Consider the following 22888-nt stretch of genomic DNA (forward strand, 5'->3'; position numbering starts at 1 on the left):
CCCTTTTGGAGCAAGATGTTTATCTGTCACGCACTTCCTTGTTAGCAGTGATCACGGTAAATAGTTTACCTGTATTTAAAAGGCTGGGACAGCAGTTCACCGAGTGCTGCTAACCTATGTTGTTAAATAAATAAATGGCAAGCTGGTGTTGTAGTAATGCTTGTATATAATAATATTAGTGTGCACGCCTTTTTTTTTATTTATTTATTTTTTTTTAACTTAGCTACTTTGCTACACAACTAGCTAACAAGACGCATGCGCATGCGGGGTGTTGCGCTGCAGCTACCTATCTTGACGGGTCAATAAATTGTGGAGCAAAGTTTCAGTTTACACAAACTGCTGTCTGAGGAAGAGGTAGCAGTAGGGTCATGGCAGAATAAGTTGGTGACAATCAGGTTTAAAGTTGTTGCATTTTTCCCCAGCCGAGAAGCTATTTCAGCATTCATTCGGTAAGTGAGCTAGCTGTGAGTTATGATGAGGTTTAGCGGAATTTTTGTGTGTGCGCTTTTGATTTGGGTGGATGGGTGTTGGGGTGACACACCGGCCAACTGCACCTATGAAGACTTGCTTGGGACATGGGTCTTCCAAGTGTCCAAAGGAGGATTTGACAAGACCGTCAACTGCTCCGCCACAGGTAAAGAGCACGCGAGCTGGTCACACAAAGAGCTGATTAGAATAGAAGGAAATAAACAGTTCAATAACCATCATGTGACATGTCAAGGCCTGTTTCAGATCAAGCCACAACTACTGGGTTTCTTCTTAACTTTAACACAGTAATAAATGCTAACTTTTCTCTATGATATTGAATTTGCTCCTGAAACTAAACAAATACTTAAATAAGTTTTCAAAAAGTAAGATTAGTCAGTGTTGTGATTTGTTGGATAGTAAATGGAATAACCTGTAATTTCCAGTAATGTCTTAAATGTTATGGGGTTCGTTTTCAGCCACAGGTGAACGCACTGTGACTGTGACTCTGCAGAAACTGTCTGTAGCCACAGATGAACTGGGAAACACAGGCTTCTTCACCCTCATCTACAATCAGGGCTTTGAGGTGGTCATTGGTGGGTACAAATGGTTCGCCTTCTTCAAGGTGAGATCAGAAGGAACTCAGTGACTTCATGTGATCACTTGTTTAAGTATTGAGTTGGAGTAATTAACAGGTTATCTGTTGAGTGTCTCAGCACTTTTAATATGTCCCACTTAGCTTAATCTGCAATGTTATTAAAGCCACACTTATCCACACTTATAATTTGCAAAATTATAAGTGGAAATTATAAGTGGAAAATTTTTTTTTCTTGGACAAGAAAACCAGTCATTATGGAGGGGTAGCTGTTATGTGGGCTGTAGCACATTTTCAAAGCAGTTTGCAGTTTCACTGTTTCTCATTTCCTCTCTGTTTATCTGGTGTGATAATATAGCATTTGTGCCTTAGCAAAAGCACCAGTGTCAAAGTCTTGTGGTCATGTGTTACTTCTCATTACTCACATGACTGAGTTAAAAGAAATTTGTCAGACATGCAACTTTCCAACCTCTTATGATTTACATTGTCTGCTATAACTTCCTCATATTCTTTCTTATGAAAGGATCGGCTTTAAGATATTTATCACTTCAGTCTTTTAAAGACTCATAGTTTTTTAAACACATGGTTTAAAAAACAGCTCGGTAGTGTATGGAAATAGTTTTATTTGTATTGAATAATCTAAGGGTAAAGAACTTGCAGACAAAAAACACAATTTGTTTGCTCAACACTAACCAATATTGAAATAGCAGAAAAATAATTGCATTTTTTTTTTCCCCCCATATCTTCAGTACACCGAGGAGGGCCCTAAGGTGACCAGCTACTGTGACCAGACCCTGCCAGGGTCGGTCCACGATGTCTTGGGACGCAACTGGGCCTGCTTTGTGGGGAAGAAGGTGAACCCTGTCCCACCCCGAACAGAGTACAAGCCACTCTTCAAAAGCAGGTATGTGAATAATGACAGCTTTGTGCATTTAACAAAATGCAAAGTAGAGAAATAAAAGCTCACGACCACAATACAACTGTGACATATGATGGAAGCTGCTGGGCTGTTTTGGCATTTCTGTTTCAGTCTGCATCTTCATTCCCTTGTCCATCCACTGATGTGAGTTTGCTTTATTGGCCTTCAGCAACTCTTACAAACAAGTCTACAAGATAAATTTGCATCTGATCAATCAGATGTGAAGGCACATTGAGCATGTTGTACAAACAGGCTTTGCTTCTGGTAACACCAATCTGCCAACAACTTGTTGTGATTTCTGTGAGTTAGATAATAATATGTGAACTAAATATCATTTTCTTTTTGGGTGACTGATTTAATTTATTGAGTAATCTGGTGCTTCTCTATTTTGTGGATTTAGTTAGCACCACATCCCATAAAAATATCTTATATAATGCAATATTTGATATATTTACAGATTTATGGAGCAGTGTTAGTAACATCCTTTATTATAATTGATAATGGGTATTAGGAAAGGCACAATGCAAAATGGAGTAACTTGTTGATTAAAATTTTTGGGTTACGGCTTGTTTTTACTGATCATTCGTATGGGTAAAATGTCTCTCTACAACATAAGATCAGTACATGCCGAACATTCAAGAACTTTTGCAGCACTTGCCAGTGTACCACCAGTGTTCTTTGGAAATCATCATGTTTTGCTCACACGCCTTGTTTGTCTATACAGTGACAAGTTTTGACAAGGGTAATGCGAGCCATTATAATGCACCCTTTTTTAAAAACAAAATCTCATCCAGAACTTATCTTGTTTTTTTGACGGAAATCGCTCTTTCACAGGTTTTTGCAGAAGAATGCAGGTTGTCAAAGCTCTGTTTACGTAAGGCTCTTATTTTTGACACTATGATTAGCTTTCTGTCAGGTTGGCCTTGCAAATATTTTCTTGACTTGACTGTGGGAAAAGAAGACTTCTTTTACAAACTCTTTATACATTGGCAAACACCTCAGACCTCTTCATGCAGTCTTTTTTTTTCATATTTATGCAAGTTTTTATTACAACAACACCTACACTGAGTATGAAATTACAAATGTTGTTCAGTCAACACTTTCATTTTGATAAGTTGGTATTAACCTGAAACACTGGGTAAAAGCGGATGGTGACTGTGTTCTAATCATTGCACATGCTGCTGCAGCTCCGTCTTGTCGTGTGGTCTAAAGATTAGAGTAGGAGATTCAGAAATCTTTAAGTTGTGACTTAATCATTGAAAGGGAAGAACATTCTTATCATGATCTGTATCACAGCAGCTGCTTAATAAAATAAGTCTAGTGAGACTCTATACTTTTGGCAAGTGCCCCTTTATTTTACATTTGACTGTGCATAGACAGACAGAAAATGAGGAGAACATGTTTTGCTGCAGGTGTGTTTATTTATCTTTAAGATTTAGCCACTGGCAACTGAATAAGAGTGGATTTATCGTAGAGTTCTTGTATGATTTTTGTTTAATTGCCTGGCATTAATTTGGCTAAATCTGTAAATAACCATCTAACATTACATATTGTGTTCTTTTAACCTTCATCACACTGCATAAAAAAATGACAATTTTTTCCTTATAAAACTGCATTCTTTTTCACAAACAGAAAAAAATCATGCCTACCTGTTTCAAAAGCACATATCTTTCTTGTTTATTGTCGTAATAAAGAATGGGGGAAAAAAAATATGTTCATAGTGTCTTTCAATGTCTTTTACATATATTTCTTGAAAAAAAAATAAAACACACAAACAAACATTTATTTACAGTTTTTCTTTTTAGTGGTAAAGATCAGAGGTGCATTCTACCTTGAAATTCAAAGTGAGCAACACGACTTGATCGTCCTGCTCTGTTCCCCTTTGTATCTTTTACTTGGTCCGGATACTGATTAGTCTCATGGACGGACAGAGTGATGATCTCTTCGTTGAAGAATAGTTCAAACAGTTCCCCTTCAGACACATCGTTGTCTACTAAATGTGGTTCACGAACAGTGAACTGTGTTACTGTATTTCGGCGCATTTATGCACCGGCAGCTGTCGAGCGCTTGCAAAGATCGGGCGCATGAATGCGCCAGCAGTGTGTTGAAGGTTAAATGCTTTTGGAGCAGACCAGTCTAGTGTTTAACTGACCTAACCTAACCTTACTCATCCTCCAGGCTGCTTCAGAAACCGTACCAACACAACCTGGACTTCATTGATTTGATCAACTCTGTTCAAACATCCTGGAAGGCTACGCCATATCCAGAGCATGAGATGTACACGTTACAGGAGCTGCAATACAGAGCAGGGGGTGCTGCTTCTCGTGTCCCAGTGTGAGTTTTCCCTGTAATTTATTAACACAGATCCAGTCATTCCCAGACGGGAACATTGATGTGCTTGGTTTAATAAGCAGAACTTTTTCCTATTTATATGGTTGGAGTTTTATATAATAGCTTGTAGTCGATCTTCATGCTTTGTATTTCCATAGTTGTATGGTTTAATGTGAAACCGCTTGCCTTCATTGGTAGTGAAACATTTTTATCAATTGTGCTTCTTTTCTTTGTCTTTAGGCGCGTTCGCCCTTCGCCTGTGAAAGCTGATTTAGCCAAAATGGCAGCCGCTCTCCCTGAGCGTTGGGATTGGAGAAATGTCAACGGTGTTAATTTTGTCAGCCCTGTAAGGAACCAAGGTGACTAAAAAAATTTATCTGGTACATTAGGAAAAAAATAGGTGTATATTTATGTGTCGAGCAAGACATGCAAGGTTTTTCTAAATAGCTTAAAAAAACAACTTCAAAAAGACTGAAAGATAGCTGCATATGTGATATCCGAAATTTGTTATATATACACTGTGGAATTGAGATGACGTTGGGATCAGAAGTAGATTAAACCGTAGCAACACATTTTACCAGATGTTAGTGAGCTTGAGACTGAACTGCCTCCTTCCCCTACTACCATGCCTGTTGGTCTGCTTTCTGCTCTTCTGTGTTTCTGCGCTGCTTTGTGTGTAAGCGAAGAGATTAAGCGTGCTGAGTACTTTGAGTGTCTGAGAGGGGCTGCATAGGACGGATTTAAGCATCTGGAGAGAGCCAAAGTGTTTCAATAGAAGCCCTCTTAGCAACTGTGTCGGGTTGTGGAGCTTGTGTCTCTTTAATGTTATGAGTCAAGTGGATTTTTTTTTTTAGGCTCCGCTGCCATTCACAAAATGTGGAAGGGTGAGGATAAGTTGTTCTGGTGGTATTTGAATTGCCTCTGTGCATGGAGTGCCAGTGTACTTAATCACAGCTCATATCTGTTGTATATTTGCCACTTTGACTAATTAAAAGTCTTCATTGGGCCATGAGAGAAATAAATACTGCAGTCATTATACCTCAGAAGCAAGAAGTCAAAACATCAAAGCAGAAAAAGTTTTTACCTAAATATTATAGCTAATGTTAGTATTTTTTTATGTGGTACTTTAGTAAACAAACACTTAAAGAGCATGTTGCAGGTTATAACCCATATGAAATCAAGATGTAGAAAAATATTGTTGGAACTGATGCTGAATAATAACACACTTAAAAATACACTTTTTGGGCTTTTGGAGAAGTTGCTCTAAGAATTTTACTACTTGCATGTAAAACTGTAAGACAGGAAGAGACGGAAAAGGGAGATGCACCCCTGCTGTGAGAAGTACGTAATCGCAAGAAGCGCAGTAACACCATGTCGCCTGTATATGGTATGTATTTATTCTTTTTAAGGTAATAATGACGTCATATGCAGGCGAGATGCTGTTACTGAGCTTCTTGCAATTGGGTGCATTTCATGAGTGTTTTTTTCCGGCATAACTTGATTTCCCCTTTCCTATGCCCTGTGTTTTCATTTTTCATATTTTTTCCTGTTTTGATTGAATGCATTGCAACTTTGAAGGTAGCCTTTTTGTCTTTAGGCACCTTTACAATACGGTAGGACTGCAGTGTAAGAAAACTAAAGTTTGCATTTGCTCAGGACTTCCTCTGGAAATTAGCAAACAGCGACCCAGTAATACCACATTTACTAAGATGTGTTTGTTGCTGTTCAAGGCCCTGCTTAACACTCTTCTCTGTTTACATGTATCTTGTTTTATGTTATAGATGCATCCAAATGAGTAATTCTATATCACCCCAAAAACCTTCATTCTTGAAATTGAGTAGGAAGTATCATGTATTCAGACAAAGCACAATATTAATAGCATACATTCCTAATATTTGGTAATATTTTTGGGGTGTCATTTTGAGAGTTTTTTGTTGTAAAAATATACCTTCAGAAAATTTCTGCTTCTGAAGAGGACATTTCTGTAGCAACTGCAGAGAAACTTTGGACCCAGCTCTAGTCTGTAAAAATTCTAGTGTTAGTTTGAAAGCAACTTTGCTGGTGGCTTTTTGGTTTCACACTGTAATTACATTGAATGCGAGATGTGAATGCATCCTTGAGATCAACCCATAGACTGTATATGAAAGATGGGCAGAGCTTCTGGCGGTAAATGAAGCCTGCAAAAATTGCAGTTCTCCCTTCATCCGCTAGGGGCTGGTTTCAAAACGGAGCCAATCCCCAAAGACACTCATGTTAAAAAGGCCAACTTCATGGAAGAAATAATCATGATTACAGCCTGGTGTAAAAAAGACACTTTAGGTTAAATAGGTCAGGTTTACCTTCAATGACATCTGTGGGAAGGTGAACCACGGTTTTTAGCTGCTTAACAGCGTGACTTAGCTTTAGCCCGCTTACCTCTGTTAGCTTGTTAGCTCCGGGTTCGCTCGGTTAGCTTTTAGCTACAGGCAGGTTGGAGATCACTAGATCTCAATCAGACACAACACACTCTCAGCCCCCTTGTCAGCTCTACCTCTTTGCCCATTTTTGTATTTTCCGGGAGAGACAACTCTGCCAAGATGGCGATGGTAGGAACCGCACACAAGCTTTAGTTCAGCTCTTTAGAAACCTACAAATGACGTCACGGAGGCTCCGTCCATCTTTTATACACAGTCTATGGATCAACCACAAACACGATGCCAGCACAGTTGAACATGTGGTGTCTTATCAGAGATTGGGATTCTAACTTCGGAAAACATTTCTTCACCTCTTTCATGTCACAATGTCTACTTGGTTTCATAGACTCGTAAGTCTTGCGCCAGACAGTTTTCCACCTCTGGATGAAAAGCTTTCTAGATATCTTATCTTGTCATGGATCTTGTCTTAACTTTAAAGCCACATTCTTAGAATTTAATCCTTATGAGCCACCCTCAGTAACGGGAGGTATTTGATTACATTACCAGAATTTTCTCAGTTTAGCACTTATGGTCTGCTTTTGTCTGTTTCAATGCTCACACGGAAAAACAGGGTAACCAGTGAGTTTATAGATCTGACTGAGGAATTTAATAAGGATGTAAAGAGCACAAGACTAGCCCTAAATGTTTTTAACAAAATTTCATTTCCATGTGAAGACAGCGTGGAGACAAGTGGAAGTGATTAGATGATTGAAATGTGACAGGCTGCTGTGTAACAATTTATTTATGACTCATGTCTTTTGTATGGGTACTTAGACAAACAACGAAAGGGTAATACAAAGAGAAATACAAACTGAAACAAAATCATATTAAAACATAATGAAAAGAGAAAGAAAAACTCCTAATAAAATCCTATGAAATGACTGAAAGTGATTAAAGCTAAATGAAGATATAAAAGATGATCACATCCATGTTCCAGTGTGGTGTGAATGTCAGCTTTTTCATACTTATATATGAGACATTGTTTACTTGTATTGGAAGAAGCAGGTGAATTTCTGTCAAACTAAACTCAAATCTTTCACTGAGAGTCCTGCAGGTGAAATGTGGCAAATATCTGTTCTCATTTTCAGTTGGAAGCTAACAGAAAGGCTTTATTTCTTCTTTAGATCTAAAATCAAAACAAAAGGTTTATTGCCCTGTTCTTTTAAAGCACACATAGCTTTGAACCCAAATAAAAAGTCCTTTAAATCTCTTTTTAAATCATTACTACAATTAAACTACTCTGCACTTCCCTGCAGCCCCTGCTCCTTGACCTGATTCATTCCTGGAGAGCATTTTATTAGGAACTTGGCACCCAGCGCCGTGTGTGCTAACCACTTTCTTTAATCTTTGTTTGTCTCTGGGCTTTGTTCCCTTGTTATGCATGACCGGTGGATACTGGGTAAGAGCTTTACAGAAACATTTAACCCGAGCGCTGCAATGAATTCTTAAATAAATACACCACTAAAATACATAGAATTGGTTGCCTGCTAGAATTTTATTTCAGGGCTTTTGCATCAGGTTATCTTTCCACTTGCTTCAGATGGATTGACAGGTCTTATGATAAAATGTTAGAAATAACTTTATTATAACATCAACTTTTACGGCCTGAAAAATAAACTATTTTGCTGATTTGGAGCCAGAAAAAACTAAAATGTACTAAATATAAGTAATTATTTAAGTCTTTGATATTTTTTTCCACTTCAGTGTGTGATTTTTTTCTTTCTTTCTCTATTTGTGTTTATCTGATCTGTTTTAGCATCATGTGGCAGCTGCTACTCCTTTGCCACCATGGGAATGCTAGAAGCTCGTGTTCGAATCCTCACCAACAACAGCGATACTCCTGTGCTCAGCCCTCAACAAGTGGTCTCCTGTTCTGAATACTCTCAAGGTATTCAGTGAAAATATGTTTTTATCTAGTCACTTCAGTTCATACTGCACTGGTTCAAGTTCAATATATAAAATTTGAATCAGACGAGACAGGGAACAAAATCTAAACTGCAGAAAATTCATGTTGTTTTACATGATAACATTTTAACATTCAGAATTGCTATATGAGCTAAATCATATCACAGAAGTAGGCCTAACATGTTTTTCACATACTGCATCCTTGCTACCTTTTGAAGAGTCAAGCATTTAAAATAATCCTATTATCACTTGTTATTTTGAAGAGACTTAAGAAATCCTGTTTAGATTAAATATTTTAGATCTCCATAACAGTTTTAACACTTATAAAAGAAAACCGTAAATATTCCTAGATGAATCTTAATTTGGTAGCTTTTGAGATAATCACCCCTTTGTTCTTCTTTTCAAGGCTGTGATGGAGGATTCCCATACCTGATTGGGAAGTATGTGCAGGACTTCGGCATTGTGGATGAGTCGTGCTTTCCATATACAGCCAGGAACTCTCCGTGTGGTGTTCCTGAAAACTGCGGCCGAATGTACACGGCAGAGTATGGCTATGTTGGTGGATTTTATGGCGGATGCAGTGAGATGGCCATGATGTTGGAACTGGTCCAGAACGGGCCAATGGCAGTGGCCTTGGAGGTACAACACCTATTCACTGTTTATCTCTTTTTATTGATAAGTGATATGTTTACTGAACCCTTTCAAGTTAAACAAGAGAGATCTTAGAAACATGATATTTGGGCCATAAAGACTCATTCATTAACTATGGAGAGCTATTTTTTTATTTTTTTTTTAAATTACTAATCAAATCAAACTTTATTTATAAAGCACTTTTCATGACCAAAGCAACAGAAAGTTGTTTACTTTCTGTTGCTTTTCTGGGGGGGGCGTTAGGGGGCAGAGAGTGGGTGTGTGTGTGAATATACACAGGAAATAATGAACAGCAGCTCAGGCCACCAGCAGGATGGAAAGATACAGATTCACAAAGCACCTACATCAGAGTGCAGTCTGTGAGGTGGAACTTTTACCCTCCAGAATCCCCTCAGCTACACAGTGCAGTGCTGAAGAACAAGATGGTTTTGAACCAATTAGTCTGAGCTGTTAGCACTGTTGGCCTAGGTTGTAGCAACAGCTCCTGTAGACTTTGGCAAGCTGTGGCAACTCACAGCATGGCTGATGCAGCTGCTATAAGTTGTCGCTGTTATGATCTGAGCTTCCTGTCTGTCTCCAGATGAGAATTACTTTTATACCCCCCAGAAGCCCAAATTCATCATATTGCAAATGTATGAGCTGCACAGTGACGTAGTGGTTAGCACTGCAGCCTCATCGCAAGAAGGTTGCTGGTTTGAATCTCGGCTGGGGGGGAGGTTTGAACAGTGGCGCTTTTCTCTGTGGAGTTTGTATGTTCTCCCTGTTTATACACCCACTCCCACCCACAAGACATGTGTGTCAGGTTAATTGCTATGGTTACCTCAGCACTTCTCATATGTAATTTGCTTTGATGTCTGCCAAATGACTGTAGAATAAAACCTCTAGAACATATAGCATAGAACATATTTTATACAAAGTGCTGTAAAAATCTGAAACTGGTGAATCTAGGTCACATAAAGGTTTTACATCTATAAATGTGCGTTGGTGGGCGTGGATTCCAAGGTGAGTGTATTTTTTGCATCTAGAGGGAGGGAGCAGTGATGTTTTTTTTCAATTTTCTAGTGAGTAGCGAGCCATCAAGTTAACTTCTACATCATGGAAAACAAAACCTGGTTTTACCCTGTAGGGGGCATATTGAGTCATTTTATTTTACCCACAAAATCCAGATTTTGAAAGAAGTTTACAGAAATACGAATTTTAAAAATGGTTAAGGTGGTTTTCATCACAATTAAGTAATACTATGTTGTTCACAGCAAAAAGTAAAACAGATTTTTGGGTGCACTACCCCTTTACCACTACCCCTGGAGTCCACGCCCAGCCACAGGGCTGTAGTACAGGACCCCTAGTAACCCAGACAAGGCAGTAGACCATAGAAAAAGCCCTGAGACTGAGCTGGAAGTCCCCTTAGTGTGGAGGATCCACATTAGGAAACACTGGAATAAAAATATGTTAAGGCAAAGATTGAATTGACCTAAAAACAATAAGAACAATTAAAAATAATTCAATTAAAATTATATAAAACTGATTAAATCTTGTTAATCTCCAGGTCTATCCTGACTTCATGCACTACAAGGAGGGCATCTACCACCACACAGGACTCACAGACTCCTTCAATCCCTTTGAGCTGACCAACCACGCTGTGCTGTTGGTGGGCTACGGCCGCTGCCACAAGACTGGGGAGAAGTACTGGATTGTCAAGAACAGCTGGGGAAACACTTGGGGCGAGAGCGGGTACTTCAGGATTCGCAGAGGAAATGACGAGTGTGCCATTGAGAGCATCGCAGTTGCAGCTAAGCCCATCCCTAAACTGTAGATGCTGGAAACTGAGCGCCATGAGTCTCAATCTCATAAATGATAATTCATCTCCATGTAGTTTAAACATTTGACAGCAGCTAAGATAATTTCTCACATGGGAAGTGGTTGGTTTTCCTTAATCTTTCCCTATATATGAAGTAAATCTGGCCTGGAAACTGCAAATGTTACCATTTTTATTTTTTAATTTTTACTTTATTTTGAATGTTCTTCAGTGCAAAATCAGAATCAGTTTTTCCAGGATGTGAGTTTTAAACATTTTTAAGCCCCCAAAGGTCTCATCTGTCATCCGTTTTGTTTCTTAAATATTTACAGTAATCATTCAGGATCACCTGGTGTGCAGTAAATAGATGGAGTTGGAGACAAGTTAGATTATTTTCTGAAAATGTAACCACATACTAGAGATTACAGCACCTCAAATAGATTTTAATCAAAGGGACTTTAAATTATATGATTTCTTTTGATGTGGTTTAAAAGTTGATTTGATCCAGTGTGTCAATGTGTGTGTCTGTGTGTGTGTGTGTCCCTTTTTTTTATTTTTGCTGAATTCAGCAATCACCGATGAGCTGCCTATTGACTTCAAGTTGTAACTGCCAATAGAAACTCATTGATGGGTTGTAAATTTTAATTGTGATGTTTTAAAGGGAACTGAGCTGTGTGTTTGTTTTATTGTGACGTGCATGACTTTGATTTTTCTGTCTCAGGTAAGCACAGCTGGAAATTTGTGAATCTTCTTGCATCAAATTGCCACCTAGGCTCCCATGCTTACATATGGAGTGTTCCCTGAGGAGCATTTAAAGGGAATTTCTCACTCAATAAAGGGATGCAACACATTGCTGTGGCATTTGTTCTGTTTCTGCATTTTAGAGTATTTGTTTGTATGAAATGATTTCCCTTGGGTTTTTGGTTTTCTGTTCTAATTTTACTTATTATATTTTAACAGTTTTAGCAGAAAATGGTGCAAAAAGATGATAACTTTCAAAAAGTCAGTTATATCATTTAGTAAGTTATGTCACTTGTGCTTAAAAGTCTAATAGTTATATTTTCATAACTATAATCTGTACATTTGTATGCCTGTAGAGCTTAGTCCATGACCTGTGCAATCTCTTGGTTTTTATTGTGCTACTTGTTCTATGGTTGCTGTCTGCAGGATTGTTGACAGTTGGCATTGACAACAAGTTTACTGTGATCTTGTATGACAGGGGTGGATTTAACAGATATAGACCTCTGAAGGAAACAAGCAACCCCAGCCTGGATAAAGGGATTCAAAACAAATTGGATAAATGCATATGCATTTGCTGATTTTTATTTGATGTATTTTTAGACCATAATATCCATCCATCCATTTTCTGCCGCTTATCCAGGGGTCAGGTTGTGAGGTGAGCATCCTAAGCAGGGAAGCCCAGACTTCCCAGCCACATTTGCCAGCTGTGCAGGGGGATCCCAAAGGTTGCCTATGGAGACACAATCCCTCCAATATGTCCTGGGTCTTCCACGGGTCCTCCTCCTCCTCTTTTAGACCAAAATAATAAGATAAAAAATGTCACTTTACTAAACTTGACTATTTTATGTGGCCATTTAAATGAAACCAAAAGCATCCCCACTTTAATGACAGGATAACATTAGAAATCAAGGATGCCTTAGTAATAAATATAATTTCTCACTTTTGGAAAAACAAAATCACACATAGAGTTGCTTCAAACCATTTAGCTGCTGAAAACTTAGGCCTACACGCAGCTTCAGAAAAAAATAGGCCTACATCTTATTTGATCAAGCTTTTTTAGAATTCAGCTGAGCTAAAATAGTGCTCCACTGCATATTTAATTCTGAAATGACATATAATTAGAAAAACTATTACCAGTTGTACTTAAGTAAATAAACCAAACACTTATTCCACTATTGCTGACAAACAGATATCTGTATCATCTTCATATCTCCGTTAGTAACTCGCTGTGGTACAACACAGTCACTCCCTGGCATCGCTCATGCGTCACAAGGTCCACACGTCGGAGCTCCACTTCCCTCTGGGGGCCAGGGCGTAGCTACCTTTCCTCCCTTCTCATTCCCAACTCTCCCATTCTCTCTGCGCCGGCCTGTGTTTCTTTCCCGTTCATCCCCGCGTCCTCTACCTAACGGTGGATTCATGCGCAGCTCTCGCCCTCCTCGATCGCCATGCAGAACAACCACCACAAGGAGCACCTCTACAAGATACTTGTAATAGGGGACCTCGGGGTTGGCAAGACCAGCATTATCAAGCGATACGTCCACCACAACTTCAGTCCTAACTACCGAGCCACCATCGGGGTGGACTTCGCGCTCAAAGTCCTCAACTGGGACCAGGAGACGGTGCGCCTGCAGCTGTGGGACATCGCAGGTACGGTCCAACTTTTACGCACGGCTCAAATGAAATATACAATAGTTGACGCACACAAAACGAAACCGTGACCGTCACTAATAAGCGTATCTTTAAGGGTTAGTTTACTTTGTTTTTAAGTGGTTTAAACAAACTAATTGGCAATGTGAGAAATGTGTCCGGAGGCTGGAAATAAGTAGTCCTTTCAGTCCTCTGAAGCTTATTATTTAGTTGGTAATTGTTTTCATTTAATGCCTAAAAAAAAGTTGAGTGGTCTACTAAACTGGTTCTTTGAGTTTCCTGAAAGCTATATTTGCAGGTGAATTCCTGTTTTTGGGACTGTTGATGGGAATTGTGTTTTAGTAGTTGTGTTGCTTTTGTACAACATCACACAACTCAGCAAATCTGAAGCTAGCTTTAATCACTAAATCAGTTTTTCATAATCTTATCAATTAATTGAATAATATACAAGTATATGGTTTCTTGTATGGAAAAAAAAACAAACAAAACCAAACCTTTCCCTTCTGGAAAAAAAACAAGTCAAATCAAATTACCAGTCCTTCCCAGTTTATGTCCAAAGGACATGAATTAAAGATAATTAAAATATGACCATTTTTCAAAATAAAATCTCTTATTTGGCTGTTGTGACTAATGAAACCTCGCAGCCCAGGGGTTTTTCAGTCTTAGTACTACTTATGTGCACCAGCAGACTCTTTGGACTGACTCACTTCAGATCACATGGCTCCACACTTCAACATACTTCAAACCTTTTAGACATCAAACGAGCCTCGAGCAGTCTTACATGGAATTGTGTCATGAAATGATTAAACTTATATGGCAACTGTCTGCTGCTGTTTTATATCACTGGCATAAAGTTGCTCATTTGGACCTAAAAGTGACATTATATCATTTCATTTTGAGCCAAACATGAGCACATGCTCGTGAATAAACGTAACTTCACCGTTAATATTGTGGATGCAATTTAATGTCATTCACTCTGACTGGCTCTTGTTTTACAAAAAGATCAATCATTTAAACTTACATGTTTTTTATTGTATATTATTGGTTATTATGTTTTTCCCACTCATCTCTTCTCTGTAGCACTATGTGCTGATTGTCATTTTTAATCTGTATCAAATTCGCTATATAAATTTTGTAACTATATTATTCATGGTATGAAAATGATCAGAATTCCTCATATACTTTCTTGTTACTATAAGGCTTTTATTACCTTTTCTGACCATGTAAGCCAGCAATAATATGGCCTTTTGATTAGGATACTGTTGGGTAAGATGACAAACCTAAAGGCTACAGCAGTCTCATGTCACATGAGTGTCGGCTGAGGTTTAGAAGAATCCTCTGACCTGCTGCTCTCTCCCCTCTTGTGTGCTCTTTCTCCAGTAAGCGCAAGCAGTCATGTGTCTCAAACTCATGTGAAGGAGATTTGAGGCCCAAGACCTTGTATACAGAAAGCGGTTATTATGAACTAATGAAGAGTGTCTCCCTCAGAGGAAACTGCCATAGGTCCTGTACTGTACTTTAACTGCGCCCTGCACTGTTCTAACAGCAATGAAGGCCCTTAGGTGGGAAAGTGTAATCATAGATCACCATCAGCTCCAACTGATCCAGCATCGTATGGTTTCTTCATTTAGTCATATCAATAGATCGAAAAAAAAAAACCCAAAAAACCAACCAAACAAACAAATACTGTTTTCAAAGTTTGTTCTTACAATAATTATATTCAAGTCTTACATAAACGAATCACATCTCCCCAAAATAGGCTATTTGTAGTTTCCTACTTTTTATTTCACCCAGCAGGTCTGTGTGGGGATTGATGATAGACTGTGGTCTTCTCACGCCACAGATCCAATAAATCACTGGCTGTTGCTGTGCATTTTCAAAGATAAATAACTCAACGGTTCTATTTTTGTCTGCTATTATGTCTGCTCTCTGGTGCTCACAGGGTGGTAGAACTGGCTTGTTAAGTCTGAAACTAAAATAAAAAAAAAAAAGCTTATTCCAGCTCAGCATATGCTGTTTCAGATTATGTGGATTTATGGAGGCATACACAGTGTGGAAAACCAGATCACTTTAAGATTTATTTTGAGGCTTTGAAGTCCTGTGGTAACGTATAGCAACAGTTTTGGTCATTTTTTTACCAGAGTTGGTTCATGTCAGCTTCATATTTTTATCTCATGGTTATAATGATCCACACTGAATTGGCTGCCTGTTCAGGATGGATAGTTGCGGTGTTCTTGGTGAGTCTTAGTTATTTATTTATATTGTTCACATGCATTAATCTCTTCAGAAATATTATATGTGTTTTATTCTTTTTGGTGAATGAGAAAAAGCTCATCCAAAACATATTGAGTTATTTATATGACTGCAATCAGTTTATGAGACATTTATATTACTCTGATTATGTTTTTGTTTTTGTGTTTTTAGATAAAGGCAGTATTTGCCAATATAAGCTTAAGAAAATCAAGTAATCAACCCGGAAATATTCACTTTAGGCAACTTAATGCAATGAAGATGTGAGGAATTTTGTAATCAATGCTTTTTAGAAGCCATTTTGTAAAACACTGAGTCAGGTGTTCTTAAGTTTTCATCAATAAATATTTTACAATGGGAAGAGAGGGCTTTTATTGAGATGTTGACCAAACATTCAGATTTCTGGATTGATAAAAAAAGAAATATCCAACCCTCTAAAACCCCTGTGACTGATAAGTCAATAATATGAACCAGGAGAGCCCACATAATCCAGCACTCCACATTTAGATGTGTCATTTAAAAAAATGCACCTTTTAAAAAATATAAGCTGGGAAAGGGTCATTGTTATTGACAAATTAAGAATTAAGTGTATGTTTATGTGTGTACATGTAAACCTCTTATTCTGCTTTTAGAGAGCTACATACACAACACATTGTTCTCCATTAAAATCTAGAATAATGGGGTATTTTAATGCCTTACACAGATTTTTTTAACATTCCCTGTTTGTAAAGATCATTGTGGTTTATAGGAGACAGTCAGAAAGCTGAAAAGATCTCTCTACATTTGGTCAGAATGTGTAGAAATACCTAAAATACCATGCCTACATAAAGTATAAAGGTAGGAAATCACTGGTTTGAAACACTTGAGAAAAGATAACCTTCTGCTTTGTATGCTGGAAGGGATAGAGGTATAAAAACCAGTTTCAAAGACAAAATGCATGTTTGATGTGTCCTTGAACAAAACTGTCATTCTGCCAGCTGTTCTGCAGCTTACACTTGCTCTCATCCACCTGTTCAGGTGAGAAGCACTTCTGTGGGATTTAACAAAAACTTTTCCCTCGCTGACATTTTATATGATACCTTTACTCCATCGTGTGGAAATTGCCATGAGCTAAATTTATTCCATGATAATGTTTTTAGTAAAAGTTATGGACAGGAAAATCTGTATGAATACAACATCCCAACTGGGCTTATCAAATTAATTTAACTTAAAGGAATCTTTGTAGACCATTTTATCTTCAAGCAAACACAACTAAACCAAAGGCACATGTTCACTTTCAGTCCTTTATCCATATTATTCATCTCTCTCTGCTAATAATACATAGTAAGAACCTGTCCAAAAGTTGTCTCTGTATCAGAATGATGTGAAGTATGCAGAGAATGATTGTGTGCAAGCACATATGAGACGAGACGAGTATGTTAAAATTAGTAAAACACATGACTCATATTTGAGTCTGTGTCATTTTGTCGTTTTTAGCTTTTTGTGTGCTGTTGTAAATCTTTCTGATAACAAGTAGAAAAGAGGATTTTTCCTTCATGCATCAAATGAAGTACAAAAGATTCACATACAGTCACACAGGTACCAAACAACAATTGTTTTTTTTTTTTTTTGTGTATTCATGTGTGTCTTCCAGGTCAGGAGAGGTTCGGAAACATGACCCGTGTGTATTACCGTGAAGCCATGGGCGCCTTCATTGTGTTCGATGTGACACGGCCTGCTTCCTTTGAGGCGGTAACGAAATGGAAGGAGGACTTGGATTCCAAAGTGACACTTGCCAATGGAAAACATGTAGCCACTGTGCTTTTGGCTAACAAATGTGACCAGGGTCGGGACGTGCTGACCAATAATGGAATTAAGATGGACCAGTTTTGCCAGGAGAACGGCTTTGTGGGATGGTTCGAGACGTCTGCTAAGGTGAGAAATATGACATGCAGACACAAACAGACAGAAGTAATATTTCAAGAAGGAAAAAAAAAAAACAGATCTGCCATCATTGGGAACTTAACAGTTCAAGCCCCCGTGTCATCAGGCATGTCCGTTCTGTTCAAATGTCCTTGAGAGGCAGCTGACATCTTTGACTATCAGCACCTGATTGTCTTGTGAGGACCCTACTACAGAGGCACATTCATGATGGGAGGAAATCCTTTAAATGTTTCGTCACAATCTGTTTGGCATTAGCATATGAACAAAGGGTCAATCACAGGATGCTGCTGCTTTCCCACACAGACTTTCAGCAGACGTTTCTTCTGTGTTTTTCCAGGTCAGCTGCACTTGCATCAGGTGCTCTGTTATCCAGACTAGATGCCCAGGAACATTCAAAGAATATATCAGCCCTTTGTTTTCCACTGGCTGCACAAATCATAAAGTAGCTTGACATTTTGGCTTATTCCCCTGGATGGCAGTCACATGATATCTGAAAATGAATACTTTAAGCAGAAAGTTTATATTCGATATAATGTCTGTCTGTGCAAGATCAGTTTTCACGTTCTCTGCTGCAAAATACCCTAAAATCTGTGAATAAAAGGTTGTGTAAACTAATCTTGGTATATTGCAAAATTTTAAGCTGGAAAAAGTATCCTTTAAACCTCCAGCCTGAGTGGAGGTTACAGCATATGTGAGAGCTAAAGGTTGCATTAACTTTTAGATTGTTCTGAAAGCAAACAAAGGCTGTGTGAAGCATTGAAACTTAAAACCAGTTATTTTCGGTTTTATATTCTTTTATATCAGACACTTATTTGGTGACACATGGCTGTCATGTTTCGATAGGAAACCCCTCCTTCTTCATCAGAGAAGTTTCCTCAAAGACAGAAGGTTTACCATCAAAACATGTCAGTTATGAATGACAAGTTACTGGTCTGATATCAAACAAATGGAAAATTATTTAAGAACACGCACTATAAATTCATATAGCTAAATTCATTTGCCAATCTTCCACACTCTTGCTGTGAGTCAAACTGCAGATAAATCTCCCTGGAGTTTATTCTTACACTGACTTTAGCTTGACTGTCTGTGGGCAACTGTGGTCTTTGCAAGGCAAACTTGCCCAAGCAGCAGCAGAGGACGATATGGTGGATGTGCTTTCTGCCTTTTTTTAAAAGCTTTTCTTTATCCTGCATGATATTCATGTGGGAATGCCAGGCAAATGATCAGTTGAAGAAGACTATTCATACATACTTAAAGGCATGACCTTTAGAGAACAGAATGTAATTTAGAAATTTTTCCACAGGATGCAGACGGGGCTGCATGCTGGTGTGCTAGTTTGCCAGTTTGGTAGTTAGCCAGTTAGCACTGTCCCCTCACAGCAAGGAGGTTCCTGATTTGTACCGCTGCTCGGGTCTTTCTCTGTGAGGTTTGCAGTTCTCCCTGTGCATGCATGTCTTCCTCCCACAGTCTGTAAACATGTGTGTTTGGTCAGTCGGTGATTCTAAATTCTTCACAGGACTGAGTATGAAAGGTTTGTCTCTTTGTTTTGGTGACCTTTCCTGGGTGAATCCTGTTTCTTGCCTAATATCTACTGGGACTTGCTTCAGTTCCCCCAGTCTCCTCTCAACTCTGCATTGGAATAAGCTGGTTGAAAAAAAAAAAACATGGACGAATGGAGGTTACAAATATAAGTGGATTTCAAACAAGTTAAGATAAAAGACTTTTGTCTGAATTTGGCACAATATAAGCAGTGTTATAACAATTTAAACAGAAGAGAATGTGGGGCTAAATTAGAATATCAAACAAAAAATGAACTTTTGCAAATTGTGTATTTTTGCTTTGATTGATAATTAATACGTAGATGGGAATAAAAGAATGTGGCGAATGAAGAAAGTGGCTGTTTGAGATGTGAGCTTTAGGTGCACCAATCTGCTCAAGTTTAACCAGGTGTTAATAGAAGACAACAGAATGTAGTGCAAATGTAGCCGGCCTGTCTCGACACTGACTTGTTGCAAGGTCTGCATTATGTATTTTGACAAAGGATGAGACAGAGACCACTGTTGTCTTGAAACTGGCTGGCTGAGTTTATTCTGGCAACAACACTGTTCAAAATAAACTCTTATTGCAGCAGCAAATTCATTTGGTCTGGCTTAAATTGGATCTGCACACCTCTCCTCAGGGGCTGCTAGCAAAATTGACCAGAGAGCGTGCCGACAATTATTTCATCATATTAACGCAAAAAACAAAAACAAAAACAAAAACAAAAACACCTGTTTGAATATTCATAACTTAATATGGACTTATTTACACTATAAAATATTCTTAAGAAATGTCCCACCAACCTAGTGGTCACATTTGATGTTTTTGAACAATATGAATTGAAATAACACTAAATTGTAACAAAGATGTCCAGAGCACACCATTTTACAGATAAAAAAAAAAATCAAAATACAATCAAAACAATTAGCTCTCATACCTATTGAGAATAAACTTTTATCAGTTCAACAGCTGTGTTTGATCTGGCTTCCTCATGCACACCTTCCATGTGGAAAGAAACAGAAGAACAATGAGAGGCACCAGACACGCGCTCCAGGTAGTTGAACATCAACCAATGAGTATGTTTCAATAAAAGTTCTGCTCTGCATCCAAACTCACAAACTTAACAGGAAAAACATACAGCAAAATAAAAAAGTATGAGTAAAGTATATTAAAACATACAGAGTGGATTTTTGGTGACATATAAAGTACTTTTACACACCTGCTACATTCAGTCCAATGCATCGTTTGTCTCACATCTGGTCATTTTTTAATTCAGAAGCTGCAACTTTATAAAGTTGCAATGTGCTTCATATTTGTTTTCTCTCATTGTTATTTAGGGATTAGGCTGCTCCATTCTGCTTGGTTAGGTGTGAGTATTAAGCAAACAAAGTAAAACAACTGCTGCAGTGTGAAAACAAACTGAAACAACGACTTTTCAGAACTAAAACCAAGCTATTAATCCAGCCAAGAATTTAAAATGGAAACAAATGACTTTTTTTTTTTTTTTTTTTTTAAATCATGCACAGTTCAGGCATGGTATGTGAAAAATTTAGCAAATCTCTGTTCACCCAGACAGCTCTTTGCTCTGTGTTTTGTTTCTGTTTTTCAGCAGGAACATGCTGCCATTTTATTAGCATATTTATTTGTAACTGAATAACAATAGAACATTAAGTCATTTGCATATTTATGAGTCAAATGCTGTTATACCAGACTGTATTCAGTCTTCCATTGAGCATAATAAGTTTCTAGAATATGCCTTTCCTCAGGGAGATAGCGGACATATTTTGAACTCAAAGCCTAAATAATCTGATAATATAATTACTCACCCCTTTTTCATCTTTAACAAGAGCGGACATGTGCACCAACAAGCGCAGTAAGTGAAGTTTGTAGAAAATAGATTGTTTTAGCTTGAAAAAATATTTTAAATGAAACATTCAAACAAGATATGATGGATAACAGAAAATGGTGCACATTCTTCCCAGTGTACCATAAGATATTATCAGTTTATCTGCTGCTGCAGCAGCAAATGTCCCATGTAGGAAAAGATGTATGTGTGTGTGTTTCTAGGCTCGTCTTTTTCCCTCACTCAAAGTTTTACTCAGTTGCTCTTGATAGTATTTGGCACTTTTTTGTATTTTTTGCTAAATAAAAACAAACAAACAAACTTTTATTTCAAGTTATTTTTTATTTATTGTCATTTAGTTCTAAAATATATGTTTATTAAAGGTTCTTTTGGCTCCATTAAGTTGTTGAAGAGCATAGCAAGGGGGAAAAATACAAATCAAATACCCTTTAATAAACATAAATACGAGGAGATGAACCTTGTTCAGATTGACTTCACAAACTGTATTTCTGTCTTCAATTATCAATCTGTATTCAGTAGAATTTTAACAAACAACTGGATTCACTTTTTCCTATTAACATTAGTATTATTCGTCTCATCTGTGGTTTTGTGAGGCTGCATATATATACATATGTGTTAAGTTGGTCATGTCTTAGACAACTGGCAGCCACTGTTTTGGCTAAAATCCTTTTTCTGTTTTGTCTATGTCAATGCTGCTAATTGTTGCGTCATCCATCTTCTCGGTGTTGTCATGGTCCATTTGATTAGCTTCACTTGCCCTGCACACATCTTTTCACAATTTATCAATTTATCTTTCCCTTCCTTTCCTTCCTCTGTTTTCAGGAGAATATCAACATTGATGAGGCAGCCAACTGCTTGGTGAAACACATCATTGCCAGTGAGAATGACATGCTCCAGTCAGACGTCCCTGACATCGTTTCCCCTCAGTTAGATAAGGACAATGGAGCAACGTGCTCTTCCTGCTTCAGGTCCCAGTAACAGTAAAAACCTGACAGGTGGACGTCCTTTTGTATCTCATTTCACGCAAAGTCAAGTTTGTGTGTGAGGAAGTGGAAGAACCATTCTGGCTGTTTTGGAGGAGGAAGGTACAGGTGCCAGCTCTTTTCCTGTCTGGTAGCTTTGGGGGGCTGGGGTGGGGGGGACGATGTGAGGGGGAATGACAGAGAGGCAGCTGGCTCAAGAAATTGAAACAGTGACAGAAAGAGAGATGGATGCAGCTGTGTGCACTTGTCAACACCAAGGTCACCCCCTTTTGGCGATTTCAAGTCTTGACACTGTCACTTCCGTTGCCATGGTGACACAGTTAATAAGCAAATGTCGGGAGAGTTTTCAGAAAATCACTGTATATCTGTACTACAGCTCTGTAGAAGTAATTACAACATACAAACTACTACAGATGTCTCTCTTTCTCCCTTCTGTCTCCTCCTTTCTTGTTTTCCACCTCTCTGAAAACAGTTTGATTTTCTCTATTAATATGGGGTTAAGAAATTGATAAAATGTTTTACTCTTGCTGTCCAAAGCAAACCTGCTTTCATTACCTCCAGGTTCATTACCTAAGCCTCGGCATCATGTAAGGATTGTTCTGATCTGGTATCTTTTGTTTTTAAAAAATAATTTTTATTCGACCAATAATATTGGCGCTACTAAGGCCTTACATGGGAGATGATATGGATCTAAAGTGCCTTTTTCTAACACAACCCATATTATTTAATGAGTTCAACAGATAACCTTACTATACATTATTTATTAGTGCACTTAAAGGTGCCTACTTATTTCTCTTTTCATAACTGTGGTAGAATTCAGTCTA

At 38.1% G+C, this 22888-nt stretch overlaps 2 protein-coding genes across 2 annotated transcripts; both read left to right on the forward strand.

The window, feature by feature from the left end:
* Positions 1-322: 322 nt before the first annotated feature.
* ctsc (cathepsin C) lies at positions 323-11958 on the forward strand. Its single transcript, XM_079246842.1, has 8 exons — positions 323-634; positions 945-1090; positions 1810-1964; positions 4158-4313; positions 4551-4669; positions 8520-8651; positions 9075-9307; positions 10866-11958. Exons 1-8 carry the CDS (start codon positions 472-474, stop codon positions 11130-11132), a joined length of 1371 nt encoding a protein of 456 aa, XP_079102968.1. The 5' UTR covers positions 323-471; the 3' UTR covers positions 11133-11958.
* Positions 11959-13303: 1345 nt separating this feature from the next.
* rab38a (RAB38a, member RAS oncogene family) lies at positions 13304-22167 on the forward strand (the record flags this gene model as incomplete). Its single annotated transcript, XM_079246843.1, has 3 exons — positions 13304-13505; positions 17389-17669; positions 21904-22167. 3 exons carry the CDS (start codon positions 13304-13306, stop codon positions 22057-22059), a joined length of 639 nt encoding a protein of 212 aa, XP_079102969.1. The 3' UTR covers positions 22060-22167.
* Between the last annotated feature and the right edge of the window lie 721 nt (positions 22168-22888).

This window comes from Telmatherina bonti (assembly GCF_933228915.1).
Source record: "Telmatherina bonti genome assembly, chromosome: 9".
Lineage (NCBI taxonomy): Eukaryota > Metazoa > Chordata > Actinopteri > Atheriniformes > Telmatherinidae > Telmatherina > Telmatherina bonti.